The 24,439-nt window shown below is 48.7% G+C and overlaps 1 protein-coding gene across 4 annotated transcripts in view; it reads left to right on the top strand.

Moving 5' to 3' along the window:
• Positions 1-369: 369 nt before the first annotated feature.
• REEP1 (receptor accessory protein 1) overlaps positions 370-24,439 on the top strand; it is a 560,779-nt gene continuing 536,709 nt past the window's right edge. The window contains exon 1 of one of the 4 annotated variants that reach the window (XM_069632177.1): positions 370-1,105. In XM_069632177.1, coding sequence (XP_069488278.1) covers positions 1,074-1,105 — 32 coding nt within the window. In that variant the 5' untranslated portion in view covers positions 370-1,073. The remainder of the gene's footprint in view (positions 1,106-24,439) is intronic. The other 3 variants (XM_069632180.1, XM_069632178.1, XM_069632179.1) reach the window with 3 other exon arrangements.

Here is a 24,439-nt window from a genome sequence, read left to right as displayed (position 1 = left end):
CATGCTCGTCTTGGAAGCAAGACGACATGGAGTAACACAGGTTCGATCCCAGGGTCCGCGCTTAAAAACCTCTGGGTATTAAGTACGTTATAAAGAACATATCATAGAAATGTGCATCACATTGTATCAGAAAACTCCCCGTGGGTACTATTCAACCTGCCTTTCCCAAAAGGACTGAGCTGCCATTTGCAAGTGTAGGCCACCTTTTCATTGGTGCCCGAGGCAATGTTATGCCCCAGTCCAACCCTGTGCAGGCGCTATGCTAATCGCTGCGCTACAACGCCCTTGTAGTTCGCCCACATGAAACCTCTGGCACACAGTCTGCTGGCTCCATTGTCTCCCACTCACCCACCCTTTTCAACGGAAAACACAACATGAATCCATTTTTGTATTCACACCTCGTTACATTTCGGACTTGGTATTTTCAAGGCAAGAAGTGAAGAGTTTGCTTTACATGAGAGAAATGGCAAGTGTATTGAAGAGTATGGGAACACCATGGCGTGGTGACAGACACACATGCGTGTGCACATATGTGTGAAATGGTGGCGTCGGTGAGGTGCGGACCACACCAGCATGTTGCCCGTGTGCTGCCCCTGGCTCTCTCCCGCCGGGGTGAGCTGTCAGTGGCGGCCTTGGCAGAAGGCCCTGCGGTAAGTGCACGGTGGGCAGCCCCGCCCTCGTGCTCTCGGGGCAGCCCAGTCAGCACCGCCTGGGCGGTGGTCCGCAGCCAAAAGCAGCCGCCGTTTATTGACAGCCAGCAGCAGCTCCTGTCGGTTCCCTCCTCCTCCTCTGCTCTGGAGCCGGCCAGCTGCATTCACAGCCCTGCACCCTGGGTGCAGCAGCAGAGAGGAGAGCAGGGCGCACCGGCAGCAGCAGCGGAACCACCCCGACCCCCCCGTCCTCCCTCTCCACCCCCTCCGCCGCCAGGACCTGACGCCTGCGCCGATGGAGGTGGCTGATGGCTGAGCCCCTGAACCGTCCCTTCTGGAGGTAGCAGCCGAGCAGGACGGAGGAAGCACCCCCCTCCCTGGGAAGGAGAAGCACCCCGGCAGCCCCCACGCTCGCCCACAGCCATGGTGTCATGGATCATCTCCAGGCTGGTGGTGTAAGTATACCCGACACCTATATGCCTGCCTCCCTCCCTCCCCCAGGCATGCACGCTCCCCGTGGCGCCCTAAATATAGCAGGCAGCGTGGCGTGTTATGGATACAGCGAGGGCGAGCGGCCCCCGGGGCAGGCTGAGGGCCACATAGCGGCCCTACACTGCAGACAATAGCGCGGGGCGCTGGCTGAGCCAGGAGGCGTCCGCCCTTCACATGACCAGAACATAGCATGCAGCACAGACAAGGCCCGTCTTTTCTGCCCGCTGCGTCCTTTGCGCCTTGCACATATATGTTTATGGATAGGGGGAAATGCCAGTTCATTCTAAATGAAGCGCTCCCCGGTTATTGTCATTCTGTAGAACCAACACCTTGGCTGTCCGCTAGGGGGCGCTGCCCGCCGACTGTTAACCACACACAAGGTTTTTCTTTTGAATTCTGTGGTTAATTTTCTTTAAAAATTGACACCGGCGGTGTGTTTGGTGACTGCCAGTGATTATCGGCAATGCAAGAATCCTGGACGGACAATGCATGGACTTGAAATCCTGGGAGATGGGGCCATGCAAAAACATGTGGTCTGGGTGTGCTATGCATAACATGGAGGAAAACTGTATTGGACATAATGTGGTACTAATTCACAGAACGTTTTACGATGGGGTTTTGCCATTATAAAACGTTTTTTTGAATTGGGCCCTGTGTATTTAAACGCCGTTATAGGGCATCTATTTCGCTATATGCGCCCAAACATATCTATCAATCTAACTGCAGTGTTTTAAAAAATACAATACTATTTCATTGACACGGCCTAGATAACGGCACCGTTGTTTTTTTAAGGCTTAGAATGATTGAGACCACTTTGCGCCCAGTGAATGGCTTGCACTTGGGATATTGGGCGTTGGTAATGCGATTGGTATTCTGCACGGGTTCTCGGTGAAAAGGGGGGGCACCTCTGGCACAGAGCATGTGCGGCTGCGGGCCATTCAATGCATTGTTGTTCTCCCCCCACCCCGTGCGAGGGGCCTCCCCCACTCCTTTGTCTGAGGCGGCGGAATGCGCCACGCTATTGCGCGGCCAGCACAGTCCACGGGCGGTGCACAAATTCCTATACTCTCCGGGCAAAGGGTGGGGGGGGGTGAGGCGAGCGAACAGGCCCGGGCGTTATCACCCGGGAGGGGGCGGCAGGTGTGCAGCGCCCAGGATAAACACACGTGGCTTCTGCGGCCCACACGACGCTGCCTCCTGGTGCCAGTCCTCCTGCCACCCCGGGCGACCCCAGAAATCAGCAGCAGCTGCTGCCAGGTGGCGGCGCAAGCCTCGCTCGTGATCCCCGGGTGCAGTGGGGAGGTCGCTGATCAGCCCCACCGTTTCCAAAGGCCATGGGCCTCAGAGCGTATATAAATTAGATTTTCCCATTGAAAAACGCTTCTGTCAATCAGGCACTGTGCTTCTAAACCGACACGACTGTGCTTCTAAACAGGGACGACAATTCCCCAAAACAACAGAGGAAACAGTCAGAAGTGACATATCTCACCCATTGACATTGCCAGATCTGCCATCACACGACCTTTGCCCCCCTAGTGACATCAAAGGAAGTGACTTGACCGATGGAAGACAAAACCTCGAAATTGATGAAATGAAAATTTGCGCATGGCAGAGTCTAATTTAGGTATCAACAATAGTGTAATTTGGGTACTACATTGGTATGCCATGGGCATTGTCAACTATGCCAGGGATACACAGCGCAGAAGCAGCTTAGGCCGCGGACACTGCCATATGTCTGTAGAGTCTTATGCAGCCTGTTGATGCCATGGTATTTCAGCTGTAGCCTTCGCACACCTGGTGCATTAATTGCATTCTAAACAAGTGCTGTTTTACTGTGCCTTAATATGCTGAATGTAGTCTCTGACATGCTGATGCTGGCATCTTATGCTAGATGAAGCCAAGCAAGTCAGGCACGGCATAATACAGTCCCATATCTCCAGGGCATTCCATCATATGCCCGGTGGGGTTTCCAATACGTTGGATGCCAGTTAATGCCTCACACACCTGTAATAGATGCCGTGTATATGGCACGGCCAACATGACCAGGTGCTGCAATCATGTGCTAGGTGCAACCTCAGATGTCAAATCAATGCCGTCCTATGCCAGATATGACCAGGTGCTGCAATCATGTGCTAGGTGCAACCTCAGATGTCAAATCAATGCCGTCCTATGCCAGATATTATCAGGTGCTGCAATCATGTGCTAGGTGCAACCTCAGATGTCAAATCCATGCTGTCCTATGCCAGATATGACCAGGTGCTGCGATCATGTGCTAGGTGCAACCTCAGATGTCAAATCCATGCCGTCCTATGCCAGATATTACCAGGTGCTGCAATCATGTGCTAGGTGCAACCTCAGATGTCAAATCCATGCCGTCCTATGCCAGATACGACCAGGTGCTGCAATCAGGTGCTAGGTGCAACCTTAGATGTCAAATCCATGGCGTCCTACGCCAGATATGACCAGGTGCAGCGTCAGATGTCAAATCCATGCCGTCCTATGCCAGATACGACCAGGTGCTGCAATCAGGTGCTAGGTGCAACCTTAGATGTCAAATCAATGCCGTCCTATGCCAGATATGACCATGTGTAACCTCGGATGTCAAATCCATGCCGTCCAGATATGACCAGGTGCTGCAATCATGTGCTAGGTGCAATCTCAGATGTCAAATCCATGCCGTCTTTTGCCATATATGACCAGGTGCTGCAATCAGGTGCTAGGTGCAACCTCAGATGTCAAATCCATGCTGTCCTATGCCAGGTATGACCAGGTGCTGCAATCAGGTGCTAGGTGCAACCTCAGATGTCAAATACCTGCCGTCCTACGCCAGATATGACCAGGTGCTGCAATCAGGTGCTAGGTGCAACCTCAGATGTCAAATCCATGCCGTCCTACGCCAGATATGACCAGGTGCTGCAATCAGGTGCTAGGTGCAACCTCAGATGTCAAATCAATGCCGTAAAATGCCGTCCTATGCCAGATAAAGCTTCCTATGTTGTGTATAGTCATAAAAAGTAGCATCCTCATATGTTTAGGTGCTTCTATCATATGCTCCTCTCACCCTCACATTTCACAGCCCAGCCATACTCTGGAAGTTAGAAAAACATACACACACTGTAGCCATTACTTGTAAACCATTACCCTACATGCCCAGGTGCTCCTATCCCTTAAATGTCCCAGTAAACCAATGCCATGCCAGTTAATAATGTGTATGCCTGGTATCTGTAAGTTACAGCGGCATGTGCCCAAATGATGCCAATGTATTTTAAGTGTAGCCTCAGCTGGCTCCAAAGGGGTGTCTGATACCTAGTTTTGCTCCAGATGGCTAAACAGTAATCAGGTTTGGTACAGCCTCTCATTCGGCCTCATTACGAGTTTGGCGGTAAGCGCTAAAGTTGGAGGTAACTCTGTTACTGCCAACTTTACCACTGCGCCAATTTACAAGTTTGGGCCAGGAGTGAAGGATTTGCCTGCAGGAAAATCCTGGAGGTAAATCCTTCAACTCACCGCTGAAAAATCGGCTGAATCGATGGAATTACCATGGCGGTAATACCACCACGGTAATTCAACCAAAAAAGGACTCGAAAAAAATGTGGATTGACACCGCCAGCACCAATTGTAATCCGGTGGTAATTCCTTCAGACAAAGGTGGCGGACACAGTAATTCAGTTTGGTGGTATCTGGGCGGATTTACTGCCCAGATACCACCAAACTCGTAATGAGGCCAATTGTCAGGTGTTACCCTCTCCAGCTCTTTGCCGCTACCACCACTCTTACCCCAAATGGCCTCCCAGGTCCCATTTATGTAGCTCCTTTAAAAACAACTTGCAAAAATCGACTTTATTTCATCTTTTAAAAATGGATTCAAAACAACAGTAATATTTCAAAGCACTTGTCAAACTCCCAATACAGTAAGCAAGCTGCCATAGACCTATGATAATATATTTTTATAGCGCCTTTACCGAAAGCGCTTTACAAAGTACATATTTACATACAATATCACCCAACCGAAATTGGTATTCATTTTTTGACCTCAGAAGGAGGAAAGGCTGAGTTAGGTTTGCCGGGATTCGAACCTGCAACCTGCAGATTTCGCTCAGATCGCAGCTTCGAGCGCTCAACCCTCTGAGCTACCTTACCAGGTATGTTAGAATCTACAATAAGGTACTTGCAAGCTGCCTTTCGCATGCAACATGTAAAGTGTTTCACCACATTCTCCTTAGGAGAACGGAAGATATTGAGGCGTTGCTATCATAGTGTATGTGCTCCCCAGATGGGGGCTTTTAGCATAGGTGGCCAAAGGCCTGGTGTCATTTGGTAGATGTTTATTAAGTCTTGTTTCTGTGTGAATTCTGGGGGTCTTACTGTTTTACTATGCCCCTTATAAATCCAGGACTACAAACAAAACTGGGCCGCATACGCGTTTCCCGAATAAGTTGGGACATGTTTGCACACATAGGCAAGACTGCACCAATTCAACAAACACCCACTCACTCAATCAGATTCTGGCACCTCGTCCAGTCAGGCAATGTTCTCCCCAATGCAAGGCATTCAAGTTTCAAATAAAGCCGGTGAGCCTTATAACGATGACATATGGAGTGGTACAGAGCAATTACACACTGATCGACATAGGATTCCGTGGCTATCCGATGCCCACGCAGGAAACGGAATCCTTTGCCACTGGCAGCCGGAGCTGTCACCGTGGGGCACTCTGTGTGCACTGGATGTTTAGAATGACTTGACAATTACAAAATCATGAACACTGTGGGGCGGAGTCACAATGCATCGCTCTGACTGCGCCCTGCCTTTAACCTGGAGAGGGGGCTGGGGGGAGGGGGGTTATTTCCAACGGGGTTACTCTGTTTAAGTCAAACGTACTCCTGATTTATACCTAGCTAGTGAGGAGTAAGTCAGAATTACTCTGAGAGTCTGCCTTGTGAAATGGCTCCTGCATTCAGTCCTGTGAGGTTGTCGTTGCCTAACAGCAGGAACGTTTAATGTCCAGTGGGTTTGTCATTGGCTTTCCTGCGCGTCCCATTCCTGCCTGGAAAGCCGTCAGTTTGGGAAGTGTTTGCGAGGCGCATTATGACAGCTGCACTGGCCAGGCCGCTCCTGTGGGGGCGCATTTACACAAGGTTAATGACATGGAGCGCCAGTTTACGCCTCGGTATTATTTATATATTTAACCTAATGTGCTGTAACCCCATAATAATGCACTCATAAATTAATCACCTCCCTTTTGGTTGAATAACACGTGTGTTGCCTGGAAAATGTATCATGTGGATTGGTGCCCCGCAGGGAACACTTGCCGGAACCCTAAGGCATAGTCAGTGGTGAGCTCAGTGTGAAGGGCGTCCTAGAATCCCAGTCCTGTCTGCTGCGTTGAGGTGTCCTCCCCCCACCCCCGCCCCCCGTGGCTTGCAGAGAAGCTCCACAGATATCTCGTTTAGACTCCGCCTTGCTTTGTAATTACTTAGGATGGCCTGATTTTTCAAACGCCTCATTTTATTTTTTATTTATTTGTCTATTTAATTTTCAACATCAAGTTGTCATATCAACTATGGTCTCTTTAGAAAGTCATCATTTCAATTGTCCACAGAATGCGGCGTAATAAGTGCGCGGTCGCAGAATTCCCCGCGTACTGCTGCTACTGCCATTGTGATTTCTCGCCCCTCTGTTACAGAGCGCTCTGTTGTTTCTCAGCTTGGGTCAAGTCTGACAGTCATTCAGATAATAGTTCCGGTGGATGGCTTATGAGTTCAGTGACCCCCTCTGACATGGGGCCAACCTGCAATTTGCAAGATTGAAACCTTATGGCTGGGCCGACTCAGTCCTTCAACCTCCCGGTGTTGATAAATTGCATACCATTAAATTGGGTTATAATAACACTGATCATTCCAGCGCTTAGAAGCAGGAGGAATCCGCCACGAAGCGCTGTATAAGAACCCAGCGTATTATTATCACGCACATTGATTCTAGTTTCTTTTATAAATATTCCTAATAGTTCCCAGCGGCCTCAGCACCACACCAGCCCAATAAGGTCACTTTTGAAGTGAATGGCTCGCTATTTGCCCCGTGGCTGTTCTGGGAAAAGGGCCACACTCAGCAGTCTCTGCCGCTGCCTTCCTGTTTGTCATCTGGCGAGGTGAAATGGATGCGAGTGCGCATGTCTGGCGCGCATGCACGGATGTGACTGCGCCCTTTCGGTGCCACACCTTCAGGGCCTGGCATGGCACTGCAGCAGGGCTGCAGGATAATGCCATGCCGCCCTGTCTTGCGCCGCAGCAGGCCCCCTCTGGCTGGCCGAGTGGCCGGACAGGACATGGGCCAAGCCCAGTGCCTTTTTATTGTTGCCTTTCCAAGGTTTTCTTTGTTCATTTCCACGCTGTCTTCTTTAGTTGTCAGCCCACATATGTCTATCCCTATTTTGAACCATGCGACACTGCACGAGCCCTGTGGTATGGGGCTTGCGTTACAACAGTGTTTGCAGTGCCCCTTCAACCACCCCAGGACAGAAACGCCCCCTCTCCCCACCCCCAACTTGGTGCATGGCCAATGGAGCGTTTACAGCGGCACTATGACTGCGGCGTCTGGGAGAGGAGTGAAAGCTGACCGCGTGGCGCTGATTGTTCGGTGGTGGCATGGGCATAAGCAGCATGCAGGTGTGTGTGCATTTGTGGAGGGCTCCCGGCTTAACTTAATTTCTTGTCCCCTTAAATAACAAATACACTATGGCTGCTTGTTTCAAGGTATGCCAATTAGATGTAATGTGAAAATATCCAATGCGTGAATCAGTCAAGGTCATAAGATATTGAGGGCCTCTTGACCGCTACCACGGCAGGGATAGCAGTGGGATAGCAATAGCGCGCATTGCTCCTTTCCCTGTTTACTTGCGCATCGTTGTCTTGAACCAGCCCCCGACTGCCAGCGGCGTGGCAGCAGGTGGGGGATTGTGTAGGTCCCCCATCATACAGCTTACACTCCCAGACAGCGGGAGGACTATGGAGGGACGCTGATTGCCCCGCCCACTTCCTGCCTCCACAGCCTCCTCACTCTTCCGCTGGATGGGGCGGGTGGCCCTGATGAGCGGCCCCGCAGCTCGTTCACACGGCGACCCCCACAGGTTTTAGTCCGCTTTTGGGAATCAGGTAATAATGTCCCCATATATATGGTCGCCATATATAATGTCACCAGGAAAAGGTTGTGGCGACATTATATAGGTGAGGGAGTGGAGGCTGCGGGGTGTCCCTCGCTCCCCTTGAAATAAAGGTTTTGGGGGTCGGAGGGGTGTCCCCCGCATGTTCCATGCAATAATGTCTCTGCAAAAAACGGCACATTTTCAGCGCTTTATTTGCATGGCAGTATTTATGAGGGGACATTATTACATGGAACCCGCATTATGCCTCTAGAACTACTTATAATTGTAAGGTTACCAGAAATGGCCCTGCTGCCGTCGTTGTTCAAAACACATATCTTCTGCTTCTTACAATACATACAAAAATACACATTTTCTCCACCTGACCTTACACCATATAGTTACTCCCCCACTGCAACGTGGAGCTAGAAATACGAAAGGGGGGAGCGCTTTCCTGGGCTTCCACGTGCTACATTTGATTTGCAGCTGCGGCGTGTAAGAAGCGTAGGACACCGCTGCCTGCATGCTTCCAGTAAGACGATATCCCCTTGAGCTACTAGTTACACACGTGCTTTGTGACAGATCCCGATTTAGCAAGCAGCATCGCACGTGCTTATGTGGAACAGCCTGCAGTGTCCTGTATCGAAAGGACAAGAAGAGAGGAACCGTCCCATCTTACATTGTCGCTGGTTTATTTGCCATCTCCTCTAGCGATATGCAATACATTACTAGTTAAACATGCAATACATTACTAGTTAAACACACAAAGCCAACATAGGCCTTTTAAAACCACAAGCCAAACATTAAATAAATGAGTTTACTTCACTACACTGTAACAACAAAACAAAAAAAAAAACATGTTCTGCACACAACCTTCCAACGCCCGGCTCGCTTTTCTAACCCCTCCGCCCCCCACACCCTCATGTACATCACTCCAATGTTTCCGGTTAGGTGTGCGCTTTATAAAAAACATGCATTGCATCAAATCAAACTTACGATTTTTGGGGATTTTAGTGGAGAAGATAAAAAAATAACAGACAAGCAGAAGCTGTCTCCGAAGGATAGCTCAGGAGCAACGTGCTCGCCTTGGAAGTAAGACGACAAGCGCACCACAGATTAGATCCCCGGTCCGTGCTTAGAAACCTCTGGATATTAAACATATCATATACTCCAAGAATTCAAACACATGGCCAGGCACCATCGCCCAGCATATTACATGGCATACCCAGACATTTTGGAGGGGTTCACTCATGCCGTTTTTGAGCATTTAAAAGCTGAAATTGATTGTTGGGTGTAGAGGTGGGGCCATGGCACATTTCTCCAGAATTTTCCAAAATATCAGACAGTAATGAAGCCCACAGATCTGCAGCCAGGAGGAACATTTCAAGGGAAACCAACTAGCCTGTGACTGCTGCATGATTATATGTGTACATGCTTGCATACTCACTGTGGCATGTTCCATCACATCGGTCATACGTTTGGATTCATGCATTAATTAGTTGCCTGCTACTGTGGGTCACCTCGGGGTGTATGTGGGGGCTAGGAGTTTTATAGTGTAACATTTCCATTGTTATCTTTGTTAAAGAAGACCACCTAAAATGGTAGCTAAGCAAACAGGTATCTGAGGTGGCCCCACTAAGAATTCCAGAATTCCTTCTTGTATCCACAGGGAAATGGCGGTAGAAACACCTGCCTACAATTCAGATCCAGACTTTCAGGCTGCAATGTATAGTATGGCTTATCTGGCTACGAACACCCTGGAGTTCGGTTAGAAACCTGTTCCCATTAGTCGTTCTGCCAATAACATGAGAAGAGTGTTGAACAAATCAGCCTTCCCTGCGTCAAAAGACTGCATAGGAAAAACCATGAGGTTCCTGAACTCACCATCAACAAGTTTCAGCAAAGCACGATTCCCATGGTCAGAGGGAAAAAGCAATCCTGAATCAAGAATTCAAACATACATTGTAACTGCTGAACCCATATGCATGCAACTTGTATTGGCCGAACCCTAACCCTCACCAGAAAATAAGATAGAGCACGTAGTTTGTCAAGTGTTGGCAATAAAAGGCCGTAGGATTTTATTGTGCAGATATGGTTATGGAAATAACAATAATCACATATCATAATAATCATACTTTTGGGCACCGGGTCCTGAGGTTACCCCCTCTGGCCTGTGCCGTCACACACGGGTAGGTTGCCGGCTGACCGTGTTCCCCCGAAAGTATCACTTATATGCACCCCCTGGAGGCTAGGGTTGCAGAAATTTCTCGAAAGAAATGTTCCATGCCCTGGTTTGATAGGTGGGTGCCGTCTTTAAGAAAGAGATCTGGTCCACCCAAAGTGATAGCCAGGTGTTTTATGAAACCCAGGCCTCTTGCTATACAGAATTTCTCAAGTCCCCTGCTCAGTTTCAATCTGGAAATGTCTTGATTTGTAACAGGTGGCCCCCTGCCATTTCTTTCTGGGCAGGATGGGCGAGAAGTATATTTCTGTGTCCCTCCAGTTGTGTGAAATGCCAGCTAACGAGGAGAACATTTCCTCAAAAAGTTTTCTCCTTCCTGTGGTCACCAGGTCGTTGCCCCCTAGGTGTACTATCAGGAATTCTGGTGGGTCTCTGTATGCGACCAGCTCTGCCAGCGTATCGTGGATGTCGGCCCAGAGGAGGCCTCTGTATCCCCACCAGGAAGCTATGGTGTTTCTGAAGGGTGGGCCCTCTTTGGTTTCTTCTGCCCATCGTTCTGTCCTGATGCCGAATGAGTGTCCGACTATCCATGCTGATCGGAGTGGGATCTTGTCCCCGTCTTTTGTTTCTGGAGGGGTGGAGAGAAGAAAAGGGGGGAGGGGTGAAAAGCAATATTAGCTGTGGTCTGATGTATCTTTTGTAGCAGTCTGATTTCCATCTCTATATTTTTTAGCTGTTGTGATGCTAGGCCTCCTTGCCATGCCGAGGTGGCGTCCCCGATTCTAAAGGAGTGGGTGCCAAACTCATTTGGGTCCCATCCTGCTTTGCTGATTGCCTTCATCCGCACCCCTTTAAATTGGTAGCGGCTTAGTGCCGAGGCATCAGTGTGGATTAAGAACCTCCCCCACACTCTGGGCCTTTGTGCGTAGTAAAGGTTGGTGATGCACACCGGGCAGTTTGCTGCATCATCAATGCAGCAAATGTTGATGGTTCTTTTGGCCCCCGTTTTGGACTGTTGGATGTCTAACCAGATGCTGTTCTGTGTGACCCTGGCCTCCATAATGCCTAACCCGTTGTTGGCTTTGGTGCTGGAGGCGATGAGTTCCCCTACCCGAAAAGCCCCGAAGTATGCCAGAATAAATGCTGTTTTAAATAGCATGGTCTCATATGGGTGCCAGCATATGGCCTCCAGTTGTTCAGCTATCTTTACCAGTTTGTTGAAGTCTAGGGGGCGGCAGGTGTCTACCTCGGGTCCCTCTGTTCTGCCCCAGCCTTTCATGGCGTAGGAGATCAGTGCGTTCTGTGTGGGGTCCGAGTGTCCCTGTATTTTTGAATAATATGAAATTGTTACCAGGTGTCTTTTTGCCCAATCTCTCTTAAAACCCTGCTCGCGTGCCCATTGAAAAAATATTTCTATGTCTCTAATCGTTATTAATTCTACATGGTCTAGACCTGTAGCTTTGAATACTGTTTGTAAGCACTTACTGTATTGAGCTGCGGTAGTGCCTGCCAGTGCTTTCACTGCCATCTCTGTTAGGAACCCTGTGCCAGGGTTCATGTTCTCTGTGGGTGTGTCGTTGGCGCCCGTTTTTGAGGTGCCTGGTTCTTGTTGGGCATCCCAGCCTGGGCTCTCTGGCGCTGGCGTTGATGCCATTTTTCTTAGTTTCCTATTATTGACCAGCATTCTGCTGGTATTGCTGTCATCTGTTCTCAGGCGTGCGGTGCCAGCTCCCAGAATCTTGGCCACTGAAAGCGAGATTGAGATTGCATCAGCAATATTATTGTCTGCTCCAGCTATGTGCTTTGCTTTGACCATAATGTTGTCTTGTAGTGTGACTGCTGTAATGGCTCGTAGGACTTTTAGCACTAAATGGCATTTGGTAGATCTTCTGTTTATGGAGCCTACCGCAGCCATGTTGTCACACCAGATCAAGTGTGCCGTGTTAGCTACCTGTCGCCCCAGATGTGTAAGGTTAGCCAAATAGGAAATATTTCTAGGAGGGTGATGTTTTTTGTCCACCCTGCAGTTTGCCATGATTTGGGTCTGTGTCCTGCCACCCATTCTGAGTCTAGTATGGCTCCAAAGCCCCTGCTCCCGGCTGCATCAGTGAAAAGGACCCTCTTTGTCCATGTTTTCAATGGCGTGCGCCAAAGTGAGGTCTGGAAATTCCCCCAAATTTCCAGATCTTGTTTTACCTCTTTGCCTAACCGGATGTGTAGGTGGGGTTTGGTGTATGATTTGATTTTAGTTCTAGACTTCTGGAGAATATCTTCCCCTGGGGGATGATTCTGGCTGCAGAGTTGAGACTTTCCGCCAGTGACTGGATTTCTTTTATGTTATGTTATGTTATGTTATTTCGCATTTATATAGTGCATTATATACCATTGGTATGGTCTGAAGGCGCTGGTAGGTTGAAAGCCCTTGGGAACCGAAGTTCAGATCAGTAGAGACAGTAGAGAGAGTTAAAGGTGCGTGTGAGCACCGGCTATGTGTGCAGCTGGTGCGGTATTCGTGTAATAGCTGCTTCTTAGTGGTAGGTGTGGTGGTTGAGAGATCAGGAGTATGTGTTAGTTCTGGCAGGATTTATCCAGACCGAGTGTGACTGCGTTATGCCTGAGGAGAACGCCCGGCTGGGGGGGGTGTAACCAGCAGTGTTTTACTTAGAGTGCTGTGGAGTATGCGGCAGATGTTAGTATGAGAACAGTTATACCGAATGGTATCATAGTATCTCTGTGTTCTAGTTGAGTGGTGGTGTAGAGGGGAGAGTAAGCGTGGTGGTGTGATATGATGTGTTATATGCTCTTTCAAAACGTTCTCTGCATTCCAAACCATACTATATATGTCACACAGTTCTATGCGCTCCAGTCGTTCCATGCACTCCTATCCACTCCATGCATCCCAATCTGCTCCACACACTCCGGTTTGCTCGACGCACTCATGCGCTCCAGTCCGCCCCGCGCGCTCCAGTCTGCCCCGCGCATACACTCGTCTGCCCCACGCGCACCATTTCACTCATACCATCCACTCTACGCATTCAGTATCTCTGCGCACCTCGTCCGCTCTAGTAACAGGTCAGTTCCACTCTGGGCACTCGTTCGCTCTAGGCACTCATTCGCTCCAGGCACTCGTCCTCTTTATGCCCTCACACGCGCTATGTATTCACCTGTTTTGCTCACTCATCGGCTCTACGCATCCGCCCCCTCAATGCACCTGCCCCCTCTACGCACTCGGCCCCTCTACGCACCTCTTTTTTCATATGCCCTCTTTCGCTCATATGCACTCGTCTGCTCTATATACTTGTCGGCCCTACATACTAGTCTGTTCTATGCGGCCCTCCACTCAATACGTTCTTCTGCTCAGCTCATCCATCCTGCTCCGCTCATCCATCAGTTCCCGCACTCATCCGTTCTATGCTATCATCAGCTCTGCATGCATTCCGCACTCATCCGTTCTACATGCTTATCTGTTCTGCCGACTCACCCGGTCTATTTAACTCCTCTGCTCTAGGCATTTGTCCGCTTTATCCCCTCGTATGCACCATACCTTCATCTGCTCTACGCATTCATCCACCCTACGCAATCACGTGCTCTTAGGGTGCGTGGGGGGTGATAGGGTTTTAGCTTGTCTTGAAGATATTGAGGTCCGGTGGTTTTATGCAGTGCTCGATGGGAGATGCATAAGGTTTTGAAGGTCACCCTTTGCGCTACAGGAAGCCAGTGCAGCGTCTTAAGGGCTGGGGAGATGTGGTCTCTTGGGCCGAGCGCAAGTAGCATTTTGGCTGACGCGTTTTGTGCCCTTTGGAGTTCATTCAGTTGGTAGATGTGGATTCCGAGGTATAGGGGGTTTGCGTATTCCAGTCTTGATATAATGATTGATTGGACCGCGGAGAGTCTGTTAGGAAAGGAGAGATATGGAAAGATGCACCTAAGGTTTTTAAGGTGGTAGTGGCAGGACTTTGAGACGTTGCTGACTTGGCGCGAGAGTGTTAGGTCAGAGTCAAGGGTGCATCCAAGATTTTTCACTGAGTTGGAGGAGGTCGGTGAGTTGCCCATGGCGGGTGGCCAGGGTAGTGTGTGCGGAAGAAGATCGGAGTTGCCACAAACCATGATTTCTGTTTTGGAGGGGTTTAACAAGAGGTGGCTTTGGGTCATCCAGAGTTCTATGTCAAGGAGGCAGGAGCCAGGTCAGGTCGGGAGTTGGGTTTTGAGTTCAGGAGTTTTAGAATTAGTTGAGTGTCGTCGGCGTAGTTGTAACACAGGATGTTGTGTAAACGAATTATTGGTGGGAGGGTGATTAAATAGAGATTGAACAGGAGGGCGGATAGGCATGCTCCTTGTGGGACTCCCGTGTCGACGGGTCAGGCTTGGGGTCGGGCTTGGGGTCGGGCTTGGGAGGTATAGCTGGAGAGTATCGTTATTTGGTACCTGTCTTTGAGGAATGAAGCTATCCATTTAAGAGCGGTTCCACAAATTCCTAGGGAGTGTAGGCGGTCTAGGAGGATTGAGCGATTTATTGTGTCAAAGGCAGCGGATAGGTCGAGAAGGATTAGTACGGCGCATCCCACGGAGTCTGCTGTCATTTTAAGGTCATCCCAGATTGAGGTTAGGGTGGTTTCAGTTCCGTGATGGGCTCTGAAATCTGATTGTGCGGCGTCTAGGAGATTGTAGGCTTCGACAAAGGCATTTAGTTGGGAGTAGGCGGTTCGGTCAATGAGTTTGGCAAGGAACCTGGTGTTTGAGATGGGGCGATAGTTTTTGGGCTCGAGAGGGTCAAGGGAAGGTTTTTTAATCAGAGGTTTGACATGGACTATTTTGAATGCGTCGGGAAAGATACCAGAGGAAAGGGAGGCATTTATGTTGGACTTGCATGTTCTCCTGCGCAGGTGGAAGCGAACATTTCTTTGAGGGTTGTTGCTGGGCAAGGGTCTAGCGGCGAGCCAGATGGTTTGCGGGCAGATAGAAGTTTGAGAAATTGCTCTGGTGATATTGGACTAAAGGATTCGAACGTTGGTTGCGTAGTGGTTGCAGCTGTGCCCTTGTTTTTGTTGTTAGGCCTTGTATTTTTTCCAGGAGTTCAGTTATCTTAGTTTTGGGAATTCTGCATAAGCCTCCTGCTGAATCTATCTCAATTCCTAGACAGATTATGTTGGTGGCTGGTTTGGTTGTCTTTTCTGCCGCCAGGGGGATGCCCTACTGTGCGGCCATCTTTACCAAATTGGACAGGGCTCTACTGCATTCTTCAGAATTTGCTGGTCCCATTACCATAAAATCGTCGAGGTAGTGTACCACTTTGGCCCCTGGTCTCTATTTTTGGAATTCCTATTGGAAAAAAAAGCTGAACTGCTCAAATAGGGCACAGGGTACTGCGCATCCCATGGGGAGGCATCTGTCGGTGTAAAATTTGTTTTTGAAAGTAAAACCCAGCCATTGCTGAGAATCTGGGTGGACCGGCAGTAGTCTGAAAGCAGATGCAATGTCTAATTTGGCCATAAGGGCATTCCTACCACATTCCTGTATGAGTCTTACTGCCTCTTGGAAGTGTGTGTAGGATACCGCGGATTCCGTGTGCGGGATTCTGTCGTTCAGTGATTGGCCTTTTGGATAGGACAGATGATGGATTAGCTTGATTTTCCTATTGGTGAAACAATGTACTCCATGAAAGGCATGGAGTCCCAGGGACCTGCAACCCTGCCTAGCAGCAATTCCTTCTCAATTTTGCTCTCCACTGTTTCTGGGTTGTCTATGGCTGACTTCAGGTTTTTTGGGATTTTTTTGTGTCCCTGTTACCTTGAAAGGAATAGTGAAACCCCTGATGAAACCTTGCAAGATTGCCTTGCTGGTTTCTTTGTCTGGGTAGTCCATCAGTGCATCTCTAAAATTGTTTGGATTGATGGGGGTTCTGCCTGGTTCTAAAAGTGGGGTTGGTGCTAGGCTTTTGCATTTTTGGCTGGAAGTCTGGTGCAATTGCTTGCTGCATGATCGCTGTTGCAGTTTGAGCATGTGTGTTTGTACCAGCATTCCTTCCCCCAGGTGCACAGGTACTTCCCAAAATTCCTGCATGGGATATTGGCTTTGGGAGAGTGGTTTTTGTTCTGCCTGTGGGCATTAGACTTAGCCGTCCATCCATGGCTGGTTCTTCCGAAAGGGCTGCTCCCCCTTCTTGTGCTTTTCATTTTCTGAAAGTCTGGGGCCCTGTGAATTTCTGTTGTTTTTGAGTATTACTTGGGGGGCCTCTTCTTCTGATGGAGGCTCGGCGTTTAACATGTATAAATCATTTTGTAACTTGTCCCATTCTATGGCTGGCCTCTCTGACATACTCCGCCTGAATCTAATATCATATGCTAGCCAGGTTTTTCCCCTTTGAGCTATTTTTACTTCTCTGATCTTGTCCATGTATGCCCATAGTTTTTTAACATCCTCTGGGAATTTTTCCTCGTAGATAGTTGCCAGGATGGCAAAGGATTGTAACCAGTTGTCCCAGTTCTGTTCTACCTGGGCGTTTCTGGCTATGGCTTTTTCTTCTATCTTTTTGGGATCCCTAAAAGCATCTCTCCCTTTTCATTGGGCCTCTATAAGTGAAAAGATTTCGATGAACTCTTTTGCACATATGGCTTCTTTGATTGTGATGTCAATGTTCCATGCCAGACATCTTTTGTATCTGTTCATGATTTCTGTTTGGAAGGATTTCAGCTTTTGGTCTAATTGGGCACTGCTGATCATTACCATGTCTGATGGGCTGTTGCTGTTTCCCCCTGTTTGCCCCGGTGTTTTTGCACTGGGGGTTGCCCATGCTTTTAGTGCCCCTGTTGGGTCTGGTGTATCCGCTGTTGGCGTGAGTGGACCTGTGGCGGCTGCTGTAGGTACCGTTGCTGTGTGTGGCAGGGGTGTTGCTGGGGGTGGTAGTGCAGGTGTTGATATTGTTGTGGGTGCAGGGGGGTCTATGATGATGACAGGTTCTAGTGATATGGTGGGGCCTGTGGGTCCCGACCCGCCTGGGGTGAGTGGTTGTTTACCCCTGATTTCAAGCAATAATTGTTGCATTTCACTCATGTTTTCGCATAATTTTGATAGTTTTTTGTTTTTGTTACCTTTTCCCATGCCCTCTGTCGACTTCCTTTTCTTTGTTGGTGGTGGGTCATCCTCCTGGCCAGGTGGCAAGTGTACCCCTTCTTTTGGTAGGCCGTATATGTTTTCCCTGACCCAGGTCCAACCATAATATTCAGCTGCCTCAATTGCTGCCAACAAGTGAGGTGATTTGGGTTTCTGTGGCGGGGTTGTGGGTTCCTGTTGTTTTCATTTGGGGGCCGTTATTCTTTGCCTGTTTGAGTCAAAAGAATTGTAAATATTTTATTCCCCTTTGTATTTGGTGCAATAACCCAACTGTCTATGCAAAAAACGTGACAATTAAATCACAAGATGGCTTGTTGGCCCGTGCAGTTGGAAAATATGTATGCAAAACTTTATTATGCTGCTGTCCGCTTTTGGTAACTGGCTGCTGTTATGCCTGTATAACTCCAATTCTATGTCCTTTGTTGACTATACTGTTTAGTAAAATGCAATTCCCTGTAACGATGTATCATCGGTTTTGTACAATTTAGCATTTATGTAGCGTTACCAAAATAACTGAGCGCTGCTTATTATTGCCCACAGTGCGTGGTGTTCATTTATGAACCTCAGGATTTTTTTTTTTAAATGTCCTGATCAGGCAAGCGTTTTAAATACTAAGTACTGTGACAAGGAAGAGCATGCATATGTGCAATGGAGATTACTGGGAAGTAAGAGCAGCACTTTCCAATTACTAAGTACTGTGACGAGGTAGAGCATGCATATGTGTGCTGGAGATTGCTGGGAGCACTTTCCCGCTTTTACTGTGCATCATCACGACAACCAACGAATGCGAGGTTGAATTTGGACCCTGCAAGGATTCGAAACTGCGTCTGCCGGCTCCCAAAGTGAGCGCTCTGATCGTTGTGCTATTTGACAGATGGCAGTGCTCTTTAAATTATAGCCTGGCAGATATACTGTCAATCTTCATTCACCGATTGGTTAATTGGTGCCCTGTCAATTGTAGCAACAGACTCCCCGTGCTCCTGCAACAAAAACTATTGGCCTGCCTTTCCCATATTCATTGTTGTTTATTAATTTGGGAAACTGATGTTTGGGCATTTAAAATCAGTCGTGTTGTAGCGGACCATGTTGCTTTGTGCTGACTTGCTTCAAAATGAAGCAAAGTCATTGTCAGTTTCACCCTGCAGCATTCTTAAACCCCTCCTTGCCAAGCTGGACCCAGCCGTGTAAGTAGCGGGCGTGTTGTTTTGAGTTGATTTGTCTAAGAGGGGGAGGCTGAATCCATTTCGTTCGGCCGCTATGCTGTGTGCAGCGGCCCGCATTGCATCCGCCCCGGTACCAAGGCTGACTTACTTGAGATAATGTAGCAATGTCGCCGCAGTGCCGGGATCCTTTTCTTCAGCGTTCCAAACTCCTGAGGCTCGCTGCAGTTTCACGATTCCCTGGTCTGCTAGTGTCATGATCCCTGCTTCCAAGGGGTCAGGACTTGCCCCACGACCTTGGAAGCAGGCCCATGACTCTGATCCCAGGAACCAGCCAGTCCCCATAGGGACCCTCTGGACCTTGTCCTGGCGCCAGTGGCGCCAGGCTCATGATGGTGACTGGTCCCGGCACAGGAAGCGCCGGGCTCATATTGGATAAGAGTGCTTGGTGGACCTACCTGTAGCAGACCATGCTGCTTACTTACCAGCTAACTGGTCTCCTGATCCTTCTCTGCCTGGAACTACTTTTTCTGTCTGGGTGGAGCAGGAGCCACTCCCTGGAAGCAGAACACAGGAACTCTTTTTGAAATCTGGAACTCTTTTCTTACCTGGGTGGGGCCGTGGAAGGAGACGCCTAAGCACTACAGAAGGCTATTTAAACCACACCCGATTGGTTTCACGTGCTTCGCGTTATTCTGCATCTGCAGCAGGACGCTCACCGTGTCAGCTCCAGGAAACCTCCAGCTCCAGATCCTGTGAACACGAAATAACCTGCTGGAATCCAATCTTCAGTCTTCTTCAGTCTTCTGCAGCTCCTGCAAAACAAAGGCACAGGTTAGGCTAAAGTAGAGGCAGTGAATCTACTTACCTAATCCAACGGCAGCATCCAAGGCGCCTTTTTCTGCCTTTCTCTTCCGGCATCCGACATCTGCAAGGAGAGAGAACATCGGTCAGTAATATTCAACTACAAGTTCTGCTTACCTGTGTTACGCCCGTTCCAACTCAGCTCGCGCTGCATTCCGGCACCTGCAAGGCAAGATACATCTGTTAGTAACGCTTAGTTACAAGACTGCTTACCTGTGTTACGCTCGCTTTCAATCTGTTCGCGCTGCACCTCAGCACCTGCAAAGACAAAAGAGACATTACGGAGCATTCTCCAGCGCTAGTGCAGTCTTTCTACTTACGTGCCATTAGAAGGATAATCTTCATCGTCACAGCATCTGAAAAGGGAAAGACATAGACTTTACAGACTTAAGACTTTTGAAAGAGAAGAGAACAAGGCAAAAGGAACTTTAATACTTACAAGGCACGCTCGTGCATTAACGGCGCCTTCGCTCTCAGCAAATCCTCTGCTATCAAGAGGCAGAGCTCGCATCCAGTGAAGCAACTGGATCCAGTGCCCCTGCATAAGACGCAGGATGGAGAGCCCGGCATTTACCTATATAAGGTAAGCGCAATATCAACCCAGTTCCACGGGGAAAGAAAGGGCGAGAGGGGCTAGGAACTTTCCGAACCTTCCAAACACTAATACCTTGGTTTACCCTTGCAGACACCTCACTCTTCAGCTTAAACTGTCGGTGGGAAGGGGGCCCAGTCCGGGAGCAAAACGAACCCTGCGCCTAACACTGAAGACAGTATCCTCGCCAGATCAAGACCTGCGCTTCCGGGGGAACCAGGTGAGCGTTACAGAACGCGAAGCCTTACCACAAAATTCCCGCCCAGGCGCCATGGAAACCTCAGACACAGACCAGTTGGCCCAATTACTCGGGGAGTTGAGGGCGGAAGTACACGCTGCACGTCAGGAAACAAATGCCCTAAGGAGGGAGTTAGTGGTCTCCAAAGAGCGAACAGACGATTTGGCTAGACAATTGCTGCAAGCCCAAGCCGGACAAACTCCTCTACCAACCCCAAGTGGGGGCCACGCTCCTCCAGCTTCCTCGAATCTGATACAAATCAATCTACCAGGAAATATACCTTTGGCTCCGCCCGAACGCTTTTCAGGTGATTCAAAAAGGTTTGCTGTGTTCTTCAATCAATGTCGCTTGCACTTTTTGTGCAGACCCGCCGCTTTTCCAACGGACCAGGCTAAAGTGGCCTTCGTGCTCTCTTATCTCAGTGGCAGTGCCGCAGATTGGTCTGTTCCTTTAGTGTCTCAAGATGACCCCATTCTCCATAACTTCCAGGACTTCCAAGCCAGTATGGAGAAACTGTTCGCAAGGCACTATCAGGGACAGGCCTTGGACAATGAACTTCTTTCACTACGACAGGGCAATCAAGATCTTCTGACTTATATTGCATCATTTAACAGACTAGTGGTGGAAACCGGATGGCCGGAGGATAAGAGGATCACACTGTTTTACAGAGGTCTGCGTGGGGAATTAAAAGACGTTCTGGCTCAAGTGGTAAATCCTCCACAAGACTGTTCCGAATATATCGATCTGGTAGTGCAATTGGATCATCGACTACAGAATCGCAAAGCCGATCGATCCAGATTTGAAACCCGACTTTTTTCAAGGCCGCAAGGTTCTACGAAAGGAACTGATTCGTGGAACTCATGCAAATAGGGGGTGTAAAAGGACCTTTAACCCAAAAGGAGAGGGAAAGGAGGAGACAACTGCAATTATGCCTCTATTGCGGAAACTCAGGGCACTTTCTTCGAGATTGTCCAGTGAAGCCCAAGAAGAAGATAGTAGGGGCGTCTGATAAAGGTACCAAGAATTCTGAGCCGGGAAACGACCTCGCCCGGCAAGTGTAGAGGTCCGCTTGCCGAGCGTTAAAACCAGTTCTTTGACCTCGCATTTCATCATGCCCATGGTCCTCGTGAGTCCTGAACAACCTAATCGTATGCATGCCATTAAAGCATACATTGATAGTGGCGCAATCGGGAATTACTTGGACTGTGAGCTGGCTGCCAGGATGAATCTATCTCTTTGTCCAAAGACGGTGAAAGACATCATTACCACCGTGGATGGGACGGAAATAGCTTCCGGACCCGTAACTCACACCACCATGGAAGTAACGTTAGTAAGCCAAGATGGGCATCAAGAGAAGATCGTGTTTGATGTGATCAAGGCCCCTCAGTTTCAAGTCATCTTGGGAGTTCCTTGGTTGGAGAAACACAATCCTCAAATTGATTGGCGAGCAAAGACAGTCCGGTTTCCAGAATGCGCTTCTACCTGCTACCCTCAGCTCTCCACTAAACTAGCTGCAACTGTTTCTGAGAGTCCGCAACTGCCTCCTGAATACCAGGAATTCCAAGATGTCTTTCGGAAAGACCAAGCTAATTCTTTGCCTCCCCACAGATCATACGACTGTCAGATAGACCTGATTCCCGGATCCACTCCTCCGTGCAGTCGGATTTATGCCCTTACTGAACCTGAAAATCTCCACCTAAGGCAATATTTGGACCAGTACCTGGCTAACGGATTCATCCGTCCTTCGAAGTCCCCGGCCTCCTCAGCTCTGTTCTTCGTGCCAAAAAAGGAGGGAGACTTAAGAACGTGTATAGACTACCGTGCCCTGAACCAGATTACAATTAAGAACAGGTATCCATTGCCATTGATCCCAGAACTACTTGACCAAGTCAAAAACGCCTGCATATATACTAAGTTAGACCTCAGAGGAGCCTACCATTTGGTGCGAATAAAGGAGGGCGATGAATGGAAGACGGCCTTTCGTACCAAGTATGGACTGTTCGAGTATCAAGTGATGCCCTTCGGGTTGTGTAACGCACCGGCCGCATTCCAGTTCTTTATGAATGACGTGCTCCGTGAACTCATTGATGTGTGTGTAGTTGTATACATTGACGACATTCTGGTTTATTCGTCCTCTGAGGCAGAACACCGAAAACATGTAACCGCAGTACTGGAGAGGCTCCGCAAACACAAACTTTTTGCAAAATTAGAGAAGTGCGTCTTTCATGTTACTGAGGTCGAATTTCTGGGATTTATTTTGTCACCTAACGGAGTTCACATGGACTCGAGGAAAGTAGATGCAATAATCAAGTGGCCCTCACCATCATCTGTTAAAGGGGTTCAAAGTATGTTGGGCTTCGCCAACTTCTATCGCAGGTTTATTCCAGACTTTTCTCGGGTAGTCCAACCCATTACAGCTCTCCTCAGAAAAAACAAACGTTTTGAATGGTCTACCGAGGCAGAACAAGCCTTTCAGGAGCTAAAGACTAAATTTACCTCCGCCCCGATTTTAAAACATCCCCGCCCGGAACTACCTTACATCGTCGAGACCGATGCCTCCAGCCTTGCTATGGGAGCAGTGCTTTCACAAAGAGATCCAGAAACCAACCAGTTGCACCCCGTGGCGTTTTGGTCTCGCAAATTATCAGCCCCAGAAATCAATTACACCATTACCGATAAGGAACTGTTGGCTATTAAGTCCGCCTTTAAGGCCTGGCGGCATTATCTCTTAGGAGCCCGACACACAGTCACAGTCATTACTGACCATCGTAATCTACAGTATCTTAAATCAGCCAAAGCTCAATCCTCCAGACAACTTCGCTGGGCATTATTTTTTGCCGAATTTGATTTTATAATCACCTACCGACCAGACAATAAGAATGGTAAAGCGGATGCCCTTTCTCGAATCGGAGTAGAGGAACACATGGTTAACCCCGAGCTCGTACCTATTATTCCTGAACAAAGAATCCTGGGTTTGATCAGCATGCAATCCATTGAAGAAATTGAAACCCAGGTTAAACGACTTGTAACTCCAACGGACATACAAAAATGGCAACTTCAGGGGGAAGACTTCACAGCAAAGAACAACTTATTATACTTAAGGAACGACTTTATCTACCCTGTACCAGCTTACAAACTCAAGTCATCTCTTGTTATCACGACTCCTTAATGGAAGGACACCCGGGTATGGCCAAGACCTCGGAAAAGGTCAAGCGTCACTTTTGGTGGCCATCTTGGAGAAAAGACATCAGAAACTTTGTCATGTCCTGTGGAGTGTGTGCCCAGAACAAGAGTCCTAAGGAAAAACCAGCAGGCCTCTTACAACCACTTGAAATTCCACCTCATCCCTGGCATACCCTTTCCATGGACTTTATCACCGACTTACCTCCCTGTTCCGGATACAATACAATCCTGGGAATCGTAGACTTATTTTCAAAAATGGCACATTTCATCCCACTAAAGGGGTTACCGTCAGCAGCAATCCTGGCTCGAGAATTTCTTGAAAACATCGTTCGGTTGCACGGCTTTCCTTCAGTTTTAATCTCAGACAGAGGAAGTCAATTCATCTCCCACTTCTGGCAGAGTTGCTGTCGGTTAGCTCAAATTGATGTGAGGCTTTCCACCAGTCACCACCCACAAACCAATGGTCAGACCGAAAGGACCAATCAGACTTTGGAACAGTACCTACGCTGCATGCTGCAACAGACAGGAGGAACTTGGAAGGACATCCTTTGGATAGCCGAGTACGCTTACAATAACTCGGTCCACTCTGGAACCGGAAAGACCCCGTTTTTTCTTTTGTATGGTAATCATCCTCGAACCTCTAACCTGGATCCACCTCAGGATCTTGGAACACCAGCAGTTGACCACCTACATTCAACCATCACCCAAGCCTTCAAGGAAGCTACTACCCACCTTCAAAGGGCCAAGGAACAATACAAGAAAGGAGCAGATCAACATCGGAAGGAAGCCCCTCAATACCAAATAGGAGATCAAGTCTGGTTATCCACCAAATA

Source organism: Ambystoma mexicanum, chromosome 6q (assembly GCF_040938575.1).
Source record: "Ambystoma mexicanum isolate Mex_15411 chromosome 6q, UKY_AmexF1_1, whole genome shotgun sequence".
Taxonomy (NCBI): domain Eukaryota; kingdom Metazoa; phylum Chordata; class Amphibia; order Caudata; family Ambystomatidae; genus Ambystoma; species Ambystoma mexicanum.
This window is presented reverse-complemented; position numbering and strand designations above follow the sequence as displayed.